Below are 20,166 nucleotides of genomic sequence, written 5' to 3'. Positions count from 1 at the left end.
AGAGGTCCTCTGAAGTGTTGGCCTGGTTATGTTCCTGTAAGTTAAGTTCATGTGATTTAAATTTGCAAATGACGTGTTGCCACTGTTTAATCTGGCTTGTTAAAGGAAGTTAAGCAAAAGTTATTGATGTTTCAAAAGCTCAAGTTGTTCTCCCACTTGAAATTGTATTCCTGGCATGTCCTATTTAGAATTTTTTACACAGTTGTGATATTAGGATTGGCTTACTTCTATACCTCTTTTATTCTCTTATCTGGCCACTGATGGAGTAATAAAATTGTCTCAGAGGGAGAAAAAGTGCTAAATGACTCACCTCTACTACAGAAGCTCTATCAAGACCCAGCTGTAAGTGATTGTAGATACTCCAGTTTTGGACGCTGGCACAATCCTGCATTCTAGTTTTGTAGATTTTCTGGTCAGTTTCAGGTTTTAGAAGCATTATGGAGAGCAGTTGAAGGGGGAGATAGTAGAGGCAATGAATTACATGTAGGTAGATCCCACCACTGGTCTAGATTTCTGAGTATACGTAGCTCGTGCCCATGTCAACTGTGAACTTGTATGAACTGGAAAAATGCTCACAGGTAGACTAGAAGGTAGGATATCAGATGCAGGGCCTGTTACCTGTCCCTGCTTTAGCAGGGACAGTAAAGATAGGAATTGATAGAAGATGAAGCCTCAGCTCTGACAATCAGAAATGGAAAGTTTCCTTAATTGTAAAATGAAGGGGTGGATTAAATATTGTCTAATGTTCTTCATAACTTTAAAATTCTAAAGTTTTTGGAGAAACAAAAATAGACTAGATTTGATGAAATTATTTAGGTTTATTCTTATTGACTCTAAAAACAGTTGAGAACTTATACAGTGTCACTTTCTGTGTTAAAATATCTACATATATCAACAGGCTAGAAACAATGAATTGATCATCAGGTATAAAAAAGTACTTTGTTTTGGGGGAACATGATTTAGGTTTATTATAATTTCTACTGATAGAAAGTTGATATTCATTTTCCTATGACAAACTCAACATACATGGGATGTTACTTCTGTGTGTACCTGATAGTGTTCTCTTGTTCTCAATAAAAGTAAGAAAGAACCATGTAGCTTTTTCACAAAACCAAGATAAATTGATATTATTGAGGTGTCTTTCTATCCCATTTGGGAATAAGATAAAGAGGAAAAATGGACCAGATGTAAAAACCTGGCTTTTTATTAAAAGCACAGTTTCAATTCTGAATTATATTGGTACAAGGAGTTCTGTAGCTTTTTTGTGCATCTCATCATGGGAGGCACTCTTTGTACATCTGTGGAATTTATTTCTGGTCCAAAGGGAGCTATTCCATCGGTGGAGGATGTTCTGACCACCATAGTATACTTGGGCTATCCTCCCCACTCCTGTCTCCTATACATTTAGTTAGATTACCCACAGATCCCTTTATATTTCCAACAGGTTGATCATTATCCATTTTTCTTTTTTTTCTATTCTTTCTGATGGATAGAGCAAGTCTTCTGGCATTCAAATGAAGGAATGAATTCCTTGGCCTTAAAAAGTAGTTAAGAGGTTATACTGCTGGAAACTCAGCTGTGCTCCGGACTACAGCTTCCTTACCTATGCTGTGGATTTTCTTCTCCTATAAATACCTATGCTGTTTATTTTCTCTTATTTCATGTACACTGCTTTTTTTGTTTACAGTGTATGATGGATGTATATGAAAAGAAATGTATCTTTGGGAAAACAATTACAGTTTGTTAATTTGGAAAAAAAAAGGAGGGATTAACTCAAACTTTTAATATTGAGCTGTCTTCAAGTTATCTTTTTTTTTTAATTGGAGTATAATTGCTTTACAATGGTGTGCTAGTTTCTACTTTATAACAAAGTGAATCAGTTATACATATACATATGTTCCCATATCTCTTCCCTCTAGCGTCTCCCACCCTCCCTATCCCACCCCTCCAGGCGGTCACAAAGCACCGAGCTGATTTCCCTGTGCTATGAGGCTGCTTCCCACTAGCTATCTACCTTACGTTTGGTAGTGTATATATGTGCATGCCTCTCTCTTGCTTTGTCATAGCTTACCCTTCCCCCTCCCCATATCCTCAAGTCCATTCTCTAGTAGGTCTGTGTCTTTATTCCTGTCTTACCCCTAGGTTCTTCATGACATTTTTTTCCCCTTAAATTCCATATGTATGTGTTAGCATACGGTATTTGTCTTTCTCCTTCTGACTTACTTCACTCTGTATGACAGACTCTAGGTCTATCCACCTCATTACAAATAGCTCAATTTCATTTCTTTTTATGGCTGAGTAATATTCCATTGTATATATGTGCCACATCTTCTTTATCCATTCATCTGATGATGGACACTTAGGTTGTTTCCATCTCTGGGCTATTGTAAATAGAGCTGCAGTGAACATTTTGGTACATGACTCTTTTTGAATTATGGTTTTCTCAGGGTATATGCCCAGTAGTGGGATTGCTGGGTCATATGGTAGTTCTATTTTTAGTTTTTTAAGGAACCTCCATACTGTTCTCCATAGTGGCTGAACCAATTCACATTCCCAGCAGTGCAAGAGTATTCCCTTTTCTCTACACCCTCTCCAGCATTTATTGTTTCTAGATTTTTTGATGATGGCCATTCTGACTGGTGTGAGATGATGTCTCATTGTAGTTTTGATTTGCATTTCCCTAATGATTAATGATGTTGAGCATTGTTTCATGTGTTTGTTGGCAGTCTGTATATCTTCTTTGGAGAAATGTCTATATAGGTCTTCTGCCCATTTTTGGATTGGGTTGTTTGTTTTTTTGTGATTGAGCTGCATGAGCTGCTTATAAATTTTAGAGATTAATCCTTTGTCAGTTGCTTCATTTGCAAATATTTTCTCCCATTCTGAGGGTTGTCTTTTGGTCTTGTTTATGGTTTCCTTTGCTGTGCAAAAGCTTTGAAGTTTCATTAGGTCCCATTTGTTTATTTTTGTTTTTATTTCCATTTCTCTAGGAGGTGGGTCAAAAAGGATCTTGCTGTGATTTATGTCATAGTGTTCTGCCTATGTTTTCCTCTAAGAGTTTGATAGTTTCTGGCCTCAAATATCTTTAAAATAAGAGATGCTGCAACAGATGCAGGCTTCTGAATGAATCAAGTAAGAGCTGAGTTGTGATTCAGTATCTATAGATTTGTGTATTGTTCGAGGTTCAATTCAGCCCTGCTTCTCTTCGTTTCTTGGGATAGAAACATGACAGTACCAGCATCTTACCCTCTTAACTCTCTAAGCTAAGAGTGGTGTAGCTGCTTCCGAAAGAGGCATCTGATTGCATGTGTTTTGACACGTGATGATGGGTTTGGATGACCTCTAGACAGCTTTATTTTCATTGTAGAGAAGTTGGAGAGATCCCATTACTTTATAAATTGCAGAAGGCAGTTGATGATGTTGTGCCACACTTCAGTTGTTCACTCTTTATTTACTGGTTGCCTCTTCTTATTTCTCTGAGAAGCTTATCACGAACCATCTTTGTGACTGGCACGGTAGCTATTCCTTAGGGACCAGGGTGGGTCAGGTTTGGCAAAGTGTGCAGGCCACAGCTGCTAGCCTGTGGCTAAATTGGAAATTGAACAGAAAGACTGTTCTAAAGATCTCTAATGGTTTGTAATTGGAAACTGTAAAGAAAATACTGAGTATATGAAATCCCATTCTGTGAGTGTGGTGGTGAATTTGCAGTGTTAATTTTATCTTTATTTAAAATACTGTAGTAGTCACCTGCAGTCTGTTGAACGTAGCATCAGCTGTCTCTAGTAGAGAAGTTTGAGTGGCGGCTTTCCAAGCCAGTTTGCTGTTACCTCCTTTGAGAAAAAGTAACATTTTACTTCTCTCTTATCCTCTGAAAAGAAGCACATAATATAAACTCTTGGAAGGATGAAAGGATGAGAGTACATGTTTGCATGTTTGTTTGTTTTTTTGCATATATGCATTTTATTTATTTTTTTACAGCAGGTTCTTATTAGTTATCTATTTTATGCATATTAGTGTATATATGTCAATTCCAATCTCCCCATTCATCCCACCACCCCCGCCCCCCTCCCCTTCCCCCCTTTCCCCCCTTGGTGTCCATACGTTTGTTCTCTACAGCTGTGTCTCTATTTCTGCCTTGCAAACCGTTCATCTGTACCATTTTTTCTAGATTCCACATATATGTGTTAATGTATGATATTTGTTTTTCTCTTTCTCACTTACTTCATTCTGTATGACAGTCTCTAGGTCCATCCACATCTTTGCATGTTTGTTGGTGAAACATTTTGAAAATGTTTAGTTTTTTCATGGAAACTTGTTGCTGAAGGCATGCTTTTCTTAGCTACCTTTTCCATTTAATTATTTTTGCAAAGTAATTTGGCTTAATAAGAAGACTCTGGCAACTAATTAAGTTTGGCAGTCGATACCTGGGGAGTTCACTGGGGCTACACTGCTTCAGGTGGATTGTTTTTAAGTATGTGCTTGAGGGGAATTCCCTGGCGTCCCAGTGATTAAGACTCGGGCTTTCACTGCTGTGGACCTGGGTTCAATAGCCAAGACATGAAAACAACCCAGGTGCTAACTTAAGACTCGGGCTTTCACTGCTGTGGACCTGGGTTCAATAGCCAAGACATGAAAACAACCCAGGTGCTAACTTACGGCCCGTTGTTTCAATACGGTGAGCTTGGGTTCAATAGCCAAGACATGAAAACAACCCAGGTGCTAATCAACAGACGATTGGCTTAAGAAGATGTGGTATATATACATTGGAATATTACTCAGCCATACAAAAGAGTGAAATACTGCCATTTGCAGCAACATGGATGGACCCAGAGAATAATGCTCAGTGAAGACAGAGACAGACAGAGAAAGAAAAATACTATATGGTATCACTTATATATGGATTCTAAAAAATAATACAAATGAATCTATATATAACAGACTCACAGACATAAAAACAAATTTATGGTTACCAGAGGCTGGAGAGGGACAGTTAAGGAATATGGAATTAACAGATACAAACTACTATACATAAAATAGATAAGCAAACAAGATTTACTGTATAGTACAGGGAATTATATTTAATATCTTGTAATAACCTATAATGGAATATAATCTGGAAAAAAATAACTGAATCACTGTGCTGCACACCTGAAACTAACACAGTATTGTAAATCAACTGTACTTCAGTTAGAAAACAAACAAACAAACCACATTGCTCTCTCTGCCACTTCTTTGGGGGGGAGTGGGACTTTGCTGGTTTTCTCCTAGAGAACCCAACTCCTGGAGCTGGTTGTTGCTCCTGCCCTTGGTTGGTTTTCTTTGGGGATTATATCAATGTGTTGTTGTTCTTCTGTTTTCTTGCAAATTGTCTACTTTTTACCTTTCCCTTACAAAAATTCAGTCATGTACAAAAGGTACCATCATGCTTTATTTTATTTAAAACAAAAAAGGGTAACTTACTCCTTTCTCATTTCAGTTATGAAAGCATGCAGTCCTCGTTTTCTTTCTTTTTTTTTTTCTTGCGGTAGGCGGGCCTCTCACTGCTGCGGCCTCTCCCGCTGCGGAGCACAGGCTCCGGACGCGCAGGCTCAGCGGCCGTGGCTCACGGGCCCACCCGCTCTGTGGCATGTGGGATCCTCCCGGGCCAGGGCACGAACCCATGTGCCCTGCATCAGCAGGCGGCCTCTCAACCACTGTGCCACCAGAGAAGCCCCTCATTTTCTGCTTTATGCATTTTTGTTTGTTTGGTTTGGCCTGTCTACAGTAGATCTTCTCTTATTTGGTGATTTTTTAGTATTATGTTAACCTGTTCTTCTGTGTTCATCACCATTTCTATTAGTTCCAAAGAGCCTGAGCTTCCTCTAGGTCTGTTTGTGTTTAAATACTAGTGTTCCTGTTAACTCAGTGGACAGATTGTAGAGTCTACAGTTTTTAAACCAAGGAAGTAATTTTTGGTTCCAAGCCTTGGTAAACTGACTACTTTATTTCCTTCTCCAACCTAGGATGGTGATCGAGATATTTTTATTGATGGGGTTGTTGCTCGTAATAGAGCCTTGAATGGGGACCTGGTGGTTGTGAATCTGCTTCCAGAGGAGCAGTGGAAGGTGAGTTAAATTTTCCTTTTATAACTGTAGACTTCTCAGAGCCTTTTGCAGTAGTGCATCAGTGAGACATCATTAACTGAAGCAGTCACAGACTGCTAAGGCCCTTGGTTGCCTCAGAAGCAGACCACAGAATTCTTGGGACATAGAAGCATTGGGTGCGCAGACATTTAATGATTTCGGTTCACCTTGTTCCCTCCCCTATGATCTGTCTTCCCTGTCACATGCTTTGCATTGGTTTCTGGTAATTTTTAGGATAGAAAAAAAGCTTGCAGGGGACATTCAAACCTGATACGTATTAATATCCCACATTTAATGCTGGGAGAACTAGAAAGACAAAGCCATAGGGATGGTGCAGTCTTCACATATTCCTGCTGCCTCTCCTGGAGAACCCAGGCAACACATATCTAGTTCTGTGATGTCCAGTTTGGTAATTGGACTTCTCGTGGCAGATAAAAATAGACTGTGTATTTTTATAAAACAAATTTGGTAGCAGACAAAAATGTTTTTAACATGAGAATATTCTGGGTTTTAGTCTCCATCTGTGTCTGTCAACTGAAAAGGAAGATTTGGTTTTGTTTTGACTATTGTTTTAAATAAGGATCAGGCACTAGAATGATTCATAGCAACAGTTTCTTTGAATTGTCATATAAAACTGGTAACTTGTATATCTAAGTCTGAATTTTTCTTCCTAGTATTCTTTTCTTTTCTTGAATTTTATTTTATTTTATTTATACAGCAGTTTCTTATTATCTGTTTTATACATATTAGTGTATATATGTCAATCCCAATCTCCCAATTTATCCCACCACCACCACCTACCCCCACCCCCGCCCTCTTTCCCCCTGTGGTATCCATACGTTTGTTCTCTACATCTGTGTCTCTATTTCTGCCTTGCAAACCGGTTCATCTGTACCATTTTTCTAGGTTCCACATATATGTGTTAATATACGATGTTTTTTTTCCTCTTTCTGACTTACTTCACTCTGTATGACAGACTCTAGGACCATCCACATCTCTACAAAATGACCCAATTTCATTCCTTTTTATGGCTGAGTAATATTCCATTGTATATATGTACCACATCTTCTTTATCCATTTATCTGTCGATGGGCATTTAGGTTGCTTCCATGACCTGGCTGTGGTAAATAGTGCTGCAGTGAACGTTGGGGTGCATGTGTCTTTTTGAATTATGGTTTTCTCTGGGTATATGCCCAGTAGTGGGTTGCCCATTCTAACTGGTGTGAGGTGATACCTCATGGTAGTTTTGATTTGCATTTCTCTAATAATTAGTGATGTTGAGCATCTTTTCATGTGCCTCTTGGCCATCTGTATGTCTTCTTTGGAGAAATGTCTATTTAGATCTTCTGCCCATTTTTTGATTGGGCTGCTTGTTTTTTTAATATTGAGCTGCATGATTCCTAGTATTCTTTTTCTTTTCATTTATTTATTTATTTTTGGCTGCGTTGGGTCTTCATTCCTGTGTGCGGGCTTTCTCTAGTTGCTGTGCGTGAGGTTTATTCTTCGTTGCTGTGCGCGGGCTTCTCATTGCGGTGGCTTCTCTTGTTGCCGAGCACGGGCTCTAGGCGCGTGGGCTTCAGTAGTTGTGGCTTGTGGGCCCCAGAATGCAGGCTTAGTAGTTGAGGCATATGGGCCCAGCTGCTCTGTGCCACGTGGGATCCTCCCAGACCAGGGCTTGAACCTGCATCCCCCACACCGGCAGGCAGACTCCCAACCACTGTGCCACCAGAGAAGTCCCCCTAGTATTCTTTATATCATATCTTTTATTTTATTTGGCTCAATTTATTGCTACTCAAGAATTTGGTACCCTCTTCAGTGAGAGGTATTACAGCAGAGTGATTAATAGAGTGGACTTTTAGGCTAGGCTACTTGGGTTTGAAGCTCATCTTTGCCAGTCATCTGTATAACCTTGGGTGAATTATACACCCTCTCTGTGCTTCAAATACCTCATCTGTAAAATGAGAATAATCATAGTACCTACTTCATAGGTTTGTCGTAGGATTAAATGAGAATATATGTAGAAATCTTAGAATAGTGCCTGACCCATGGTAGCAGCTCAAGTTTTTATTATTAATTTTTTCCAGAAATGTAGGAAGTACTACCTTATCTCAGAGCTTTGTTGAGGCAGAAATTAAATTCTTCTTTTTATCTGATAGGGCTATAGTAATTGAGTAAGATCTATGTGTCAGGAATTTGTAGGGTGCACGGAAATTATTAATGCTCAAGATGGACATAGTTGTTGCCCTCATGGAGCTTTTAGTCTGGTAGGGAGTGCAGGTAGGAAGAGACAGATACTACTCACACTTATACAAATTTAAGGAAAATTTTGATTAATGCTGCGAAGTTAAGTGCAGAGTGTTTTACAAGAGTTGAATTATCCTAGTCCAGATCTACCTCTTCATCTCCCCCAACTCCCATCCCTAGTTGCTGACAATTGTGGATAGTCTCCTTACTTGAGTCTTGAAAACACAGCTAAGGGTTGGCTCCAGGTCCTAGGAACATAGGTTGATTTAGGTCATTTCCTCTTTTCCTGAAAGCATCATCGAGCAGTGTTGACTGGGTTTAAGATGACAGGAAGAATGCATTAGGGTCTGGTCAAACCAAAGGAAGTATTCCTAGAAGTCATAGAGAGAGTAAATAGGCAGCATTATAGTAAAGATAAGCCAAGGAACAGAAAAGATGATGGATCCCTTCTACTTAAGGGGTGAGAATGGATAGACTAGAAAGAAATAGAAGAGTGTTTAGCAAGACAGATGGATCTAGAGCTGACCAGAGCAGGTATGAGGTATTGACTGGTTAAAGAGTTAATGGAATGGCTGTGTTAAGTGTTAATTTCTTTTTTTTTTTTTTTGCGGTACGCGGGCCTCTCACTGTTGTGGCCTCTCCCATTGAGGAGCACAGGCTCCGGATGCGCAGGCTCAGCAGCCATGGCTCACGGGCCCAGCCGCTCTGCGGCATGTGGGATCTTCCCGGACCGGGGCACAAACCTGCGTCCCCTGCATCAGCAGGTGGACTCCCAACCACTGTGCCACCAGGGAAGCCCTTAATTTCTTTTTAAACATTTTAATAGAGATCTTGAAAATATATGGAGACCTAGATGGTTTCACTTACTGATGAATTCCACTAAACATTTAAGGAAGAAATAGTCCTTGATTTTACAAAAACGCTTACAGGAAAAACAAGAGAAGGATACCTTTTCCAACTGATTCTGTGAGGCCAGCATTGCCCTAATACCAGAACCAGGAACGGACATTTTAAGAAAAGAAAGCTACAGACCAGTGCTCCTCACAAACATGGGTGAAAAAGTCCTCACCAAAATATTAACAAATAAAATCCAGCAATGTATTAAAAGGATAATACAACATGAGCAAGTGGGGTTTATCTCAGGAGTGCAAGGCTGGTTTAATATCTGAAAAGCAATTTGGTGTAATTCACCATATTAACAGGCTAAAGTTAACCCCATATTTAAATCAAATGCCATCATTTTGATAGATGCAAAAATATATTTGACAAAAGTCCACAACCATTCATGATACAAACTCATAGTAGACTAGCAATAGAAGAGGACTTCTTCAGTCTGATGAAGAATATCTAGGAGATACTTACAACTAACATTATTCTTAGTGGTGAAGGAGTGAATATTTTTTTTCTACTCTTGGGAATGAGGTAAGACTGTCCCTTCTCACTCCTTTTATTCAACATCATACTGGAGAGTCTAGTCAGTATGATAAAGCAATAGAAAAAAACATTTAGATCGGAAAGGATGAAGGAAAACCTTTATTCTCAGACTGTGTGATTTTCTATGTATAAAAACCTAAGGAACTTAAAAGAAAAGCTACTAGAACTAATAAGTGAGCTTAGCAAGGCTGAAGGACAGAGGCTGATATACAAAAACCCATTGTATTTCTATATAGTAGCAACGAAAATTTGGAAGTTGAAAACCTTCTTAAAGTACCATTTTTAATAGGATGAAAAATATGAAATACTTAGGGTTAAATGTGACCAAAGATGTGTAAGACTATAAAACATTATTGAGAGAAATTAAATAAGGCCTCAGTAAATGGTGAGAAATACTGTGTTCATGAATTAAAAGACTCAATATTGTTGAACTGCCAATTCTGTTTAAATTGATCTGTAGATTAAGCACAATTCCAAAAATCCTAGCCCTTAAGCAAGGAGGAGGAGGATGTTTAGTGAAATATGTTCTCAGGATTAAGCATAGGAAGCCCAGACCAAAGAGGCTAGAGTCAGGAACTTTGGATGAAATCCTTTTAGCTCTAATTTGTAATGTTCCGCCTATATGATTTCTGCATTCCCCCAAGTGTAAAAACAACTTTCCAGTTAGCAGTACACTTCTTTTTTTTTTTTAAGGTTTTTTTGATGTGGACCAGTTTTAAAGTCTTTATTGAATTTGTTACAATATTGCTTCTGTATTATGTTTTGGTTTTTTGGCCATGAGGAATGTGGGATCTTAGCTCCCCAACCAGGGATCGAACCTGCACCCCCTGCATTGGAAGGCAAAGTCTTAACTACTGGGCTGCCAGTGAAGTCCCGAGCAGTACACTTCTTAAAATGCAAAGAGTCCCTGTTTATCCTCTGTGTTGTCCAATCTGAATCTCTTTAATAGTCAGTCTTGTGGAGAGAAGTATTGCAGAGGCTAGAGTGGACCATGGCGTCTTTCAAGTCAAAAGAAAAGTAGGCTAAGTCCCTAAATCTTGGGTGCTGGGTGTTGGCTGGGACCTCAGAAATGGTGCTAGAGCCTAATTGTAGAAAACCTCTGATGGTACCAATGCCTAAGACTCCTGAATCAGCACAGAAAAAGGAACTTTGGAGCCCACTTGGTTTTGGAGACTGCCATCAGAGCTACTGGCAGGTGGACCAGGCACCTCATCAAGAATCTAGCAGTCACTGTCCTGTACGGGAATGGGCAGTGCTGGGGTTTCTGGGCAGATGGGTAGAGGGAAATAGAGGGACTCAGAAGGCCAGTATTAGTATTAGTATTGAGGAGTCTGGAGAGGAGGTGATATTCATGAAGGAGGTGTGCAGAACAAAGCTGAGAGTAGCTGTTTTTTGTCAGAGAAAGATGGATGTGAGGACACCTCATTAGAATTGAGGCCAATCCTATAGGCCAGTGCTTGTCTCCAACTTGCAAATGATTCACCTGGGGACTTTGTTGAAATGCAAAGTATAATTTAGTAGATCTGAGGTGGTGCCCCAAATCGTGCATTTCTAACAAGTCCCCAGTCAACATTGGTGCTACGGGTTCTGGAACCATCCTTTGAATAACAAGGCTATAATATGTGAGTCAGGAGAAGAGAAGAAAGAAGCAGCTAGGGAACTTGGGGATGAACTCTCTGGGCCCAGGATCTGAGACTTGGTTGGTGGGAAGATGGTTGAGGAAGAAATGTGCACCTTAACACTTGTGGCTGGGCCATGATGCCCCCTTGAGAGACTGGATCCTGAACCTCTTATTATTAATGACATCCTTTTGAGCAAGGATTGGAATGGATACAGAGAAAGGCCAAGACTGGCAAGGAGAACCCTACCCTTTGTGTTGCTGGTAGAAGTAGAGTCAGGGTGATGACAGAGGGGCTGCCTTGGTATGTATATAGGCCCTCTTCGGCTTTCAGAAGATTTGAAATGTAGAGAGTGGCTCAGGGTTCCTTACTTGTTCCGTTTCTGTGGAGTTCCTAAAGGTCTTCACAGTGGCTGCCTGACAACTGCTTTTTATATTAAAGTCACCCCCATTAAGTATGTCTCTTAGGCCTCATTGGAATAAATATTTCACAGCTTCCCATTCTGAAGAGGGGAGCTCTGTTGGCTATAGCCCACCTGTGACAGTTGTTGGTGACAGGGTCAAACTAGGGAGAGGAGAATATTCAGACTGTCATCAAGAATCCCTGACATGTAGAATATAAACATCTCAAAGCATACTGGCCAATTGTATTACAGGTTTGTTAGTACAAAAGCATATTGTTATCAAAGGAATCTGTCCTCAATGGTGTGAGCAAATGCGAATTAATTGGATTATTCATCTTTGCTTCTCTATTCTTGTGCTCACCCCTTTTGGGTATGTAAACAACAGTTCTTTTAGCTGTAGTAGTAAATAATCAATTTATTTCACAGCATGTTTTTTGGCAAAATAGATAGCTGTAGAAGTATCAAGCTGTGAGGCAATAATAAAAAATAATTTGCTGTTATATAACAATTATAATTTCAGAATTCCTCCATGCTTTTAGTATTTATATGTAATTTATTACAGTCATGTAATGAAGGATTCTTGAGGCAAATGATAGTTTCTTTGTCAATTTGGAAATTAAGCGACTTGTTTGAGAACTTGGAGTTTTGGGAAACGGAGTAGAATCCATATGTCTTGACTTAGCTTAATGTTCTTTCCTTTCCTTATGTTTGTTTTTTTTGCTCTTTTTTTTTTTTCCTGTGAGGGTGTGTGTATGTATTTTTATAGCCTGAGGATTTGTGGCTTTCCTCAGGTTTTCAGAGTGGATGGATGTGTCCCCAAATGGTTAGAAGCCATTGATCTTGATGATTCTGCCTGGAACAGTTCAGGGTATCTGGTGGCTTTTCATCCTCCACCCCTCCTGCCCTGTGCTAGATGCTGGAGGTACAAACTCAAATAGGTCACATGCTTTGCTCTTAAGGTGCTTGTAGGCTGGTTGGAAGAGGGATGGGAACAGCTGTAGTATGGTTTGTACGATAGAGAAATACATGTTGTTATGTGAGCACTGAACTGAGAGAATTTGGGAAGGTTTCATAGAAGGGGTTCCATTTGAACTATGGTTTGGAAGATGGGAATGGAGAAGAAGAGAGGTTTGGTTTTGTTTTAGGATGAGAATGATTTGTTTAGGGCTGAGAATGATTTGGCAGGAGAGGGTGGTGAAAATTTCCACTTTCAGGGAGGAGCATATGAAGTAAGGCTCTGTCTTTCTGACATGCAGTTGGCTGAGTGCTGCAGCCCCTCAACCAACTCTCTTAGACACTGGCATAAACAGGGAATTGCTGATTGTTCCCAAGATCCCTCCCTCTAGGACGACTAACATCCTTGACCCTCTTTTACTGAAGCTCACAGTATCCTGCTCTTTGTAAACTCGTCTAATTGTCATGTATTTGATCTTAGCCCCACCTCTTCCATTTTCTTTTCTTTTTCCCACCAAGTTCATCTTCCATAATCATCAACAACCTGGTCCTTTATCTTTTTTTAAACTATAATAAATTCATCCTATTATTTTTCTTCTCTTGAAAATCAAATACTATAGTACCTTGCAGTTAAGTGTATGTAGACTCTGTGGATGCTGCTGCAGATTGCTAACTTTTTAGTGCTAACTGTGTACCAGGAACTGTGTTTACTGCCTCACACCATTCTTTAGTCTGCTTTTATCTCTATCCCAGTTTCGTGAATGGGAAACCTGAGGTTTAGCTTAAGCATCCTACTTATTTAGGGAACAAATAAATATAACTAGGGAGTGACAGTGTTGGGATTCAAATTCACATCTCTTCATGTCATGACCTCATTGCTATTTGTTATTCCATAGGTGCAAAGGAGAGAGTTATTTGATCTGTAGATAGACATTGTCAGGTATCATAAAAATCAACATAAATCCAGAAAATAATAATACATGATTTAGCATTAGGCAGTATCCTGAGTTGCCATCATGGGTAAAGAAGATGACTTTATCAATTGAAACGACCAAAGGCCCAGTATTCTTTTTTTTTTTTAAGCAGCTTATAGTATCTTTTTATTATGCGTTTTACTGGTCTTGATCTAGTATTTCAGTTAATTTTTTAAAAATTTTTTAAAAAATTAAAAAAATCTTTTACTTAGTAGCTTTATATATATATATATTTTTTTTTTTAATTTTTAAAAGAATTTTTAAACTTTTTACTTAGTAGCTCCCAGTATTATTCTTAGAAGACAAACAATTTAGAAACAATTAATTAGCATTCGAGTGAACTGAGTGGTTGTATCCTAAGGCTAGAGAGATATGAAAGCTACCCCAGGGCATTAGGGAGGCAAGTATTGGGAATGTGTCTTACCAGACATCTGCCCTACATAACAGATTGAAACCGAGAGAGCTAACCCAATTATAAAGTGAAACCATGAGCTACAGCCCGCTGGACAAGACATAGAATCAAAGAGGTTATAGACTCAGATGCCATTCTGGCTTGTTGGCAGCAGATCTCAAATTCATGGGACATGTGACACAGGTATTAAGAAGGCAGGTAGGCATTTGTCATATAGAGGGTGCCTTCTTCTGGGACTTTGGGACAGGGTTCTAATTCCAGAGATGTGAGACCATCTTATTACAAACAGACTGTTGGAGGCAGCCACTAGGCTGGGAGTCAAGGATAGGATTTAATCCCTGAGCTAGGAGAATTGGCTAGAGCGGTACTGGGAGCAAGAACCAAAGCAGAAGACCAACCTTGAAGGCCAGAACTCTGGGCCTTCTTTGGCTGTACCAAAGGAGATTTGGGAACCCAGAATTCAGCTCTGGTATCTTGGATCTGGGGGTTGGGTTAAAGCTAAGCCCTCCGATAAGAGGAGCCAAAGCTGTTTAAATATTAACTTCTTTGCTTGATTGGAAACTAGGGTGAGCAGCTTAGTTGATGCAGCCATAGTGAGTGGCCCAGAGAAAATCAGAGTACAGGAAGCTGATAAAAGCATATTAAAATTAAAATCAGGTGAAACTGTGAAACAGAAGCTGACTAGCTGAAGAGTCAGGAGTGGATTTCAAGTGAAATTTCTTCTCATTGGAACTTAGCTTCTATATTCTTCTGTCCGGATATTTAAAATATAGTAAGACAGACTGGAATATATTTGATATATTGATACCCAATGGAAAATTATAATGTTATTCATTTATCACCCAGGTATTTGTTGAATACCTGCATTGTACTTGGGAATAAATCAACCAAACACTTCGTTAGCCAAGTCTAAATTTCTCTTGGGACAGGATTATTTTACTTAATTTACAACAGAGTAAAGTTTATACATGAATTAAGAAGGATGGAAAAGCAAGGGCAATTATTCTGTGTTTTCTAACATGTCTATTGTACAGTTCCTAAGAAAACTTATTTTTATGCAGAATGCTAATACTTCAGCAAGAGAATAATAGAAGTATGGATGGACATTTTGGAAGAGATTAGCACAGAAAGAACTTGAGTTTAAAAGAATAAAGGAAGTGCTGATAGGAGTAACTACTCTTGTTCTAAATTAAACAAACAAAAATCAAAGTGCACATTTAATCCCTAACTTTCAATGGCTATTCCAAACCTTCTTATGGTCACATGAAATTGGTCTGGTACAGTAAATTGTTTCCTTTGACAACCAACTTTTCCTTCAAATGATTGTTTTAAAGTTTTGTCTTCCAAGTTCTTCTTTAAATATGCACCCATCATACTAGATTATATTTAATCCAATCTCTTATATAACCACTATCATTTTGGATTGCTCTCAATTCCAGTGGAATTCAGATTTCTTAGAACTGTTTGGTTTCTTGGCCTGCATGGCAGGCCCAAAAAAGACTTGGAAGGTACTTAATCTTGGAGGGCAAGGTCTTCAGAGCCTCCACCCATAACAGTATGGTAGGTAAGGTATATCTACTACCATGATCAGATTTTCCCCAAATTGTTATATACACAAACCTATTTTTAACAATCATCTTTTCTTCTTCTTTATTGCCAGCTCTAGGATCAAATACATCAGGTTCTTGCCTGCTTTAAACATGCCTTCAGATCTCTGTAATTCAAATTGAAATGTCTGAAATAAGGAATGTATCATTTAAGGATAGAGTAGCTTATTTGTGCTGGGAAACTCCCAATTAATATTTCAGGATTATTTGCTAGAAAACTAATTCATTCCTCCTTAACTCCATGGAGATGGTTTGGTGAAATTCACATTCATTGTAAGGAATGAGTTAATATACGTAAAGTACTTAAAGCAATACTGGCATATTATAAATGCTCAAGAAACGTCAGATATTACCACTATTCTTCTTTGAAATGAGGACTGAGAGTTACAGTTAGGCCAAGATCATAATAATGACTCAAGTTTACTATTCCCAGCTCTTGAATTTACCACTGATAACATTTGCTCATAGCAGACATAAAATGTTCATATAAAATGTTGACATAAAATGTTGATGTCTCAGTATGCATTCCTTTGAGGAAATTGCTGGACAGTTGTATGGTAGGCAAGATTATACTGTGGAATGATGTGGTTTATTTCTTACTCATGCCCTTTGCCCATCAAGCTCATCTAGGGTTTTGTTTTCAATGATCATCACTCCAGAGCCCAGGCTGAATGGAACAGCCGCCATCAGGAGTACTCCCCTTTTCTGTGGCAGAAGGAAACAGAGCCCTGGCGGGGCCACATTTGAAACGCCTTTGTCCCAAAGCGACTTCATCAGTTCTGTTCACAACTCATTGGCCAGAATGAGTCACCTGGCCCTACTCAACCACAAGAGGGCCAAGAAGTACAGTTGTGCAAATTGTCTGCAAGTAAGGATAGCAGGAAATATCTGGTGAACTGCACTGATGACTATCACACTGGATTAATTAGATTCATTGTACTTTGCATTCCTGACCAGCCATCTGAAAAGTGTATGCCACTGGTCATTAGGGAGATCAGGCAAAAATTTCTATATCATTTACTATACATACATCACCACTAATGGAAAAAGAATTCAGAAATACCTGAAAATGATCTAGATGGTCTTTAAGATCACCCTTAGTTATAGAACTCTTGCTTTAAAGTACAGTGTGTAATATAAAGTAAATTTGTTGATCTTCAAGTTAAGCTAATGGTGTAATTTTTGTAAGTGAAAAGGCAAGGAAGGTTTAAGGAAGTGTACTGGCATTTATTTGGTAATATTTATAAACCATAAAGAGTTTATCACTAGCAGTAGTATTTTGATATTGTTGCTTGCTACTGCTATTGTTAAAATTTTCATTTTTTATTAAAAATTTTTCAATAGATATATATTATCCTATGTTTTATAGAAACTAGTCATGATTTAGGGCATATACATAATTGTCTTATGAATTTAGGCAACTAGGGAGAGGAATATGGTAGATTTGGAAAACTATAGATATTTTAGTATTTTGGAGCTTGAAATGCAAGATAGGGATATAAAGTGGCAGGAGATGAGGCCGGGCTGGTAAATGGCAGGTCGGGAGGTTCACATCGTGAAATGTCTACATACCGTGTAAAGGAGTTCTGCCGTTATCATGTAGGTATGGGGGAGCCTTTGAAGAATTTTGAGGAGGGGTGATGTAGTCAGATTTGCATAGTAGAATATCATTTTGGTGGTAGGGTAGAGAATTTAAAGGAAAGGGGTAGGGACTTCCCTGGTGGTACAGTGGTTAAGAATCTGCCTGCCAACGCAGGGGTTGCAGGTTGGAGCCCTGGTCCGGGAAGATCCCACATGCCGCGGAGCAACTAAACCCGTGCGCCACAACTACTGAGCCTGCACTCTAGAGCCCGTGAGCCACAACTACTGAGCCTCAGCACCACAGCTACTGAAGCCTGTGTGTCTAGAGCCCGTGCTCTGCAACAAGAGAAGCCACCACCACAAGAAGCCCGCGCACTGCAACAAAGAGTAGCCCCTGCTCGCCGCAACTAGAGAAAGCCTGCGCAACAATGAAGACCCAATGCAGCCAAAAAAAAATTAAAAAAACATGAAGGAAAGGGGTAAAATTGGTGGGAGATTGATAAGAAAGTTACTTAAGAGAGACTCAGTGAGTGATGATAAGAGTCACAGTGGCCATGTGGATTGTAAGGAGATGAATTTAAAGACTATTTAATAAGATAGAACATGGTGATTGGATGTAGTAGGCAAGGGAGAAGGAAGAAGGCAGGATGACTCCTACATTTCAGGCTCAGGTAATTGAGGGGTTGATGGCACCATTTGCTAAGTTAGGAAGGGGAGCAGGGACATATGATGGGTTTGTTTGGACACAATGAGTTTGTGAGGCCTGAAGACATATAGGTATATAGAGCTGGGAGGCAGCTGGATATTAGGATTTGGAGTTCAGGAGTGAGATCTTGGCTAGAGGTAGAGATTTTGGTAACCTCAGTGGCACTTGAATAAACTGTCTGGGGATGATTTATGGAGAGATATGGCCACTGAGGATGGAGTCTGAGGAACACCAACACTTAATGGGCATGGAGAGGAAGAGGATCCAGTAAAGGAGACTGAGAAGTGGTGGCCAGAGAGGAAGGAGGAAAACCAGGAGAGAATGTTAGGCTGGGAACCAAGACAAGGGAGCATTTGAATGAGGAGGAAGTAGTCAGCAGTGCCATGTTGTTGATAGACCCAGTGAGGAATTTTAATGAGAAGTTAGATTTGGCTAACATGGAGCCATCTGTGACACTGATCAGAGCAGTTTGAAGCGGGGCATGAAGGAGGCCGTGAAAGGGTAGTGATAAGACACAAAGATGATGGTGATGGTTGTTTGGGTATGAGAAAAACTTGACTTAAATGTAGTATCTTTTTTAAAAAAAAAAAAAAATCAATTTTATTTATTTATTTATTTTTGGTTGTGTTGGGTCTTCTTTGCTGCATGTGGGCTTTCTCTAGTTGCAGCGAGTGGGGGCTACTCTTTGTTGTGGTGCGTGGGCTTCTCATTGCGGTGGCTTCTCTTGTTGCAGAGCGCGGGCTCTAGGCAAGCTGGCTTCAGTAGTTATGGCACGTGGACTCAGTAGTTTTGGCTCGCAGGTTCTAGAGCGCAGGCTCCGTAGTTGTGGCACACAGGCTTAGTTGCTCTGCGGCATGTGAGATCTTCCCAGACCAGGGCTCAAACCCATGTCCTCTGCATTGGCAGGCGGATTCTTAACCACTGCACCACCAGGGAAGTCCCTAAATGTAGTATCTTAAGTCAGATTTCCTAGAGGCCGAGCTTGAGATGGAGAGTCTTGCCTATCTCAAAAAGTAGTCTATTTTTATGAAAGATTTCTGAAATACACCAAGTTACTTAAAATTTAATTAGTGAAATCATGACATAGATTAAAAGTTCAAATTTGAGAACAACGTACAGAGAACTGGATTTAATGCTAAAAGAAGTTGGGCCTGGCTGGTAAGAGAATGAATCGATAATGCAGAGCACAGAACCGAGGGTAGAACAGGGACGTGCTCTAGAGAAAGCCACATCAGGTTTTAGAAGCAAATGAACTGGGGACAATTGGCCAGGAGAAGAGAGATGTCTGTATGGCAGTTTTGGGAACATAGGCACCTTCCAGGGCAGCAGTTGGCAAACTTTCTGTAAAAGACAAGATAGTAAATGTTTGAGGCATTGTGGGCCACATGGTTCTGTCATGACTTCTCAACTCTGCCAGTGCAGCACAAAAGCAGCTCTGTTCCAGAAAAACTTCATCTTCAGAAGCAGCTGGATTTGGCCTGTGGGTGGTAGTTTGCCGACCCCTCTTCTAGAGGCATGATTAGACCTCATGAAGGACTTTGCTCCTGCCCAACCAACCAAGCAACTGTAGAAACCTTGACACAGGCCCCTGCTTCTCCTCCTTAAACGGCAGGACAGCTATGCTGGCAAAAGTTTTCCTGTTTTGACTCCATCTCAGCATTTCAGGCTTTTAGTTCTTGAGTCTTTTGATTTTGAATCAGACAATGTTAGAGTCTCTATCTTTGTGGGTTCTTGAAAATTAGTTTGCATGGATTCTGTGTTTTGTTTTCCTTTAGAGTTTTCTCTTTAATAATATGTGTGAACGTTAAGCTTGCAGCCTATTAAGAATTCTGTATGTATTTACCATAGTTTTAGATCATTTTTGATCAGGTTAGAAATAGATTTTGCAGATTAAGTTCTAAGTAGTATTTTTTGGAAGCAGGGGAAATTGAATGGGAAGCACACGGCCACCTTAACTTTGTTTCCTTACTACTACTTCTAGCTCCATTCAGTTTCTCATCCAGTGTCCCTGGGCTCTGCCCTTATGCTTCAGGCCTTTTTGCCATTTACTTGAGCAGTAGGTAGTATGTATCAGTGCTTGAAGTGATCAGAGAGAAGACAAGTAGTTTTC

The 20,166-nt window shown here is 39.7% G+C and overlaps 1 protein-coding gene across 5 annotated transcripts in view; it reads left to right on the top strand.

Moving 5' to 3' along the window:
* The window catches only part of DIS3L2 (DIS3 like 3'-5' exoribonuclease 2), a 370,907-nt gene that overhangs the window by 63,677 nt on the left and 287,064 nt on the right, over positions 1 to 20,166 (top strand). For all 5 annotated transcript variants that reach the window (XR_003002632.1, XR_003002633.1, XM_024740590.1 and 2 more), the window contains exon 5: positions 6,003 to 6,104. Coding sequence is in view for 3 of the 5 variants with exons in the window: in XM_024740590.1 (XP_024596358.1) it covers positions 6,003 to 6,104 (102 nt within the window). In the remaining 2 variants the exon portion in view is untranslated. The remainder of the gene's footprint in view (positions 1 to 6,002; positions 6,105 to 20,166) is intronic.

This window comes from Neophocaena asiaeorientalis, unplaced genomic scaffold (genome assembly GCF_003031525.2).
Source record: "Neophocaena asiaeorientalis asiaeorientalis breed wild unplaced genomic scaffold, Neophocaena_asiaeorientalis_V1.1 scaffold388, whole genome shotgun sequence".
NCBI lineage: Eukaryota > Metazoa > Chordata > Mammalia > Artiodactyla > Phocoenidae > Neophocaena > Neophocaena asiaeorientalis.
Note: the sequence above shows the minus strand (reverse complement) of the source record. Positions and strands in the feature narration are given on the sequence as shown.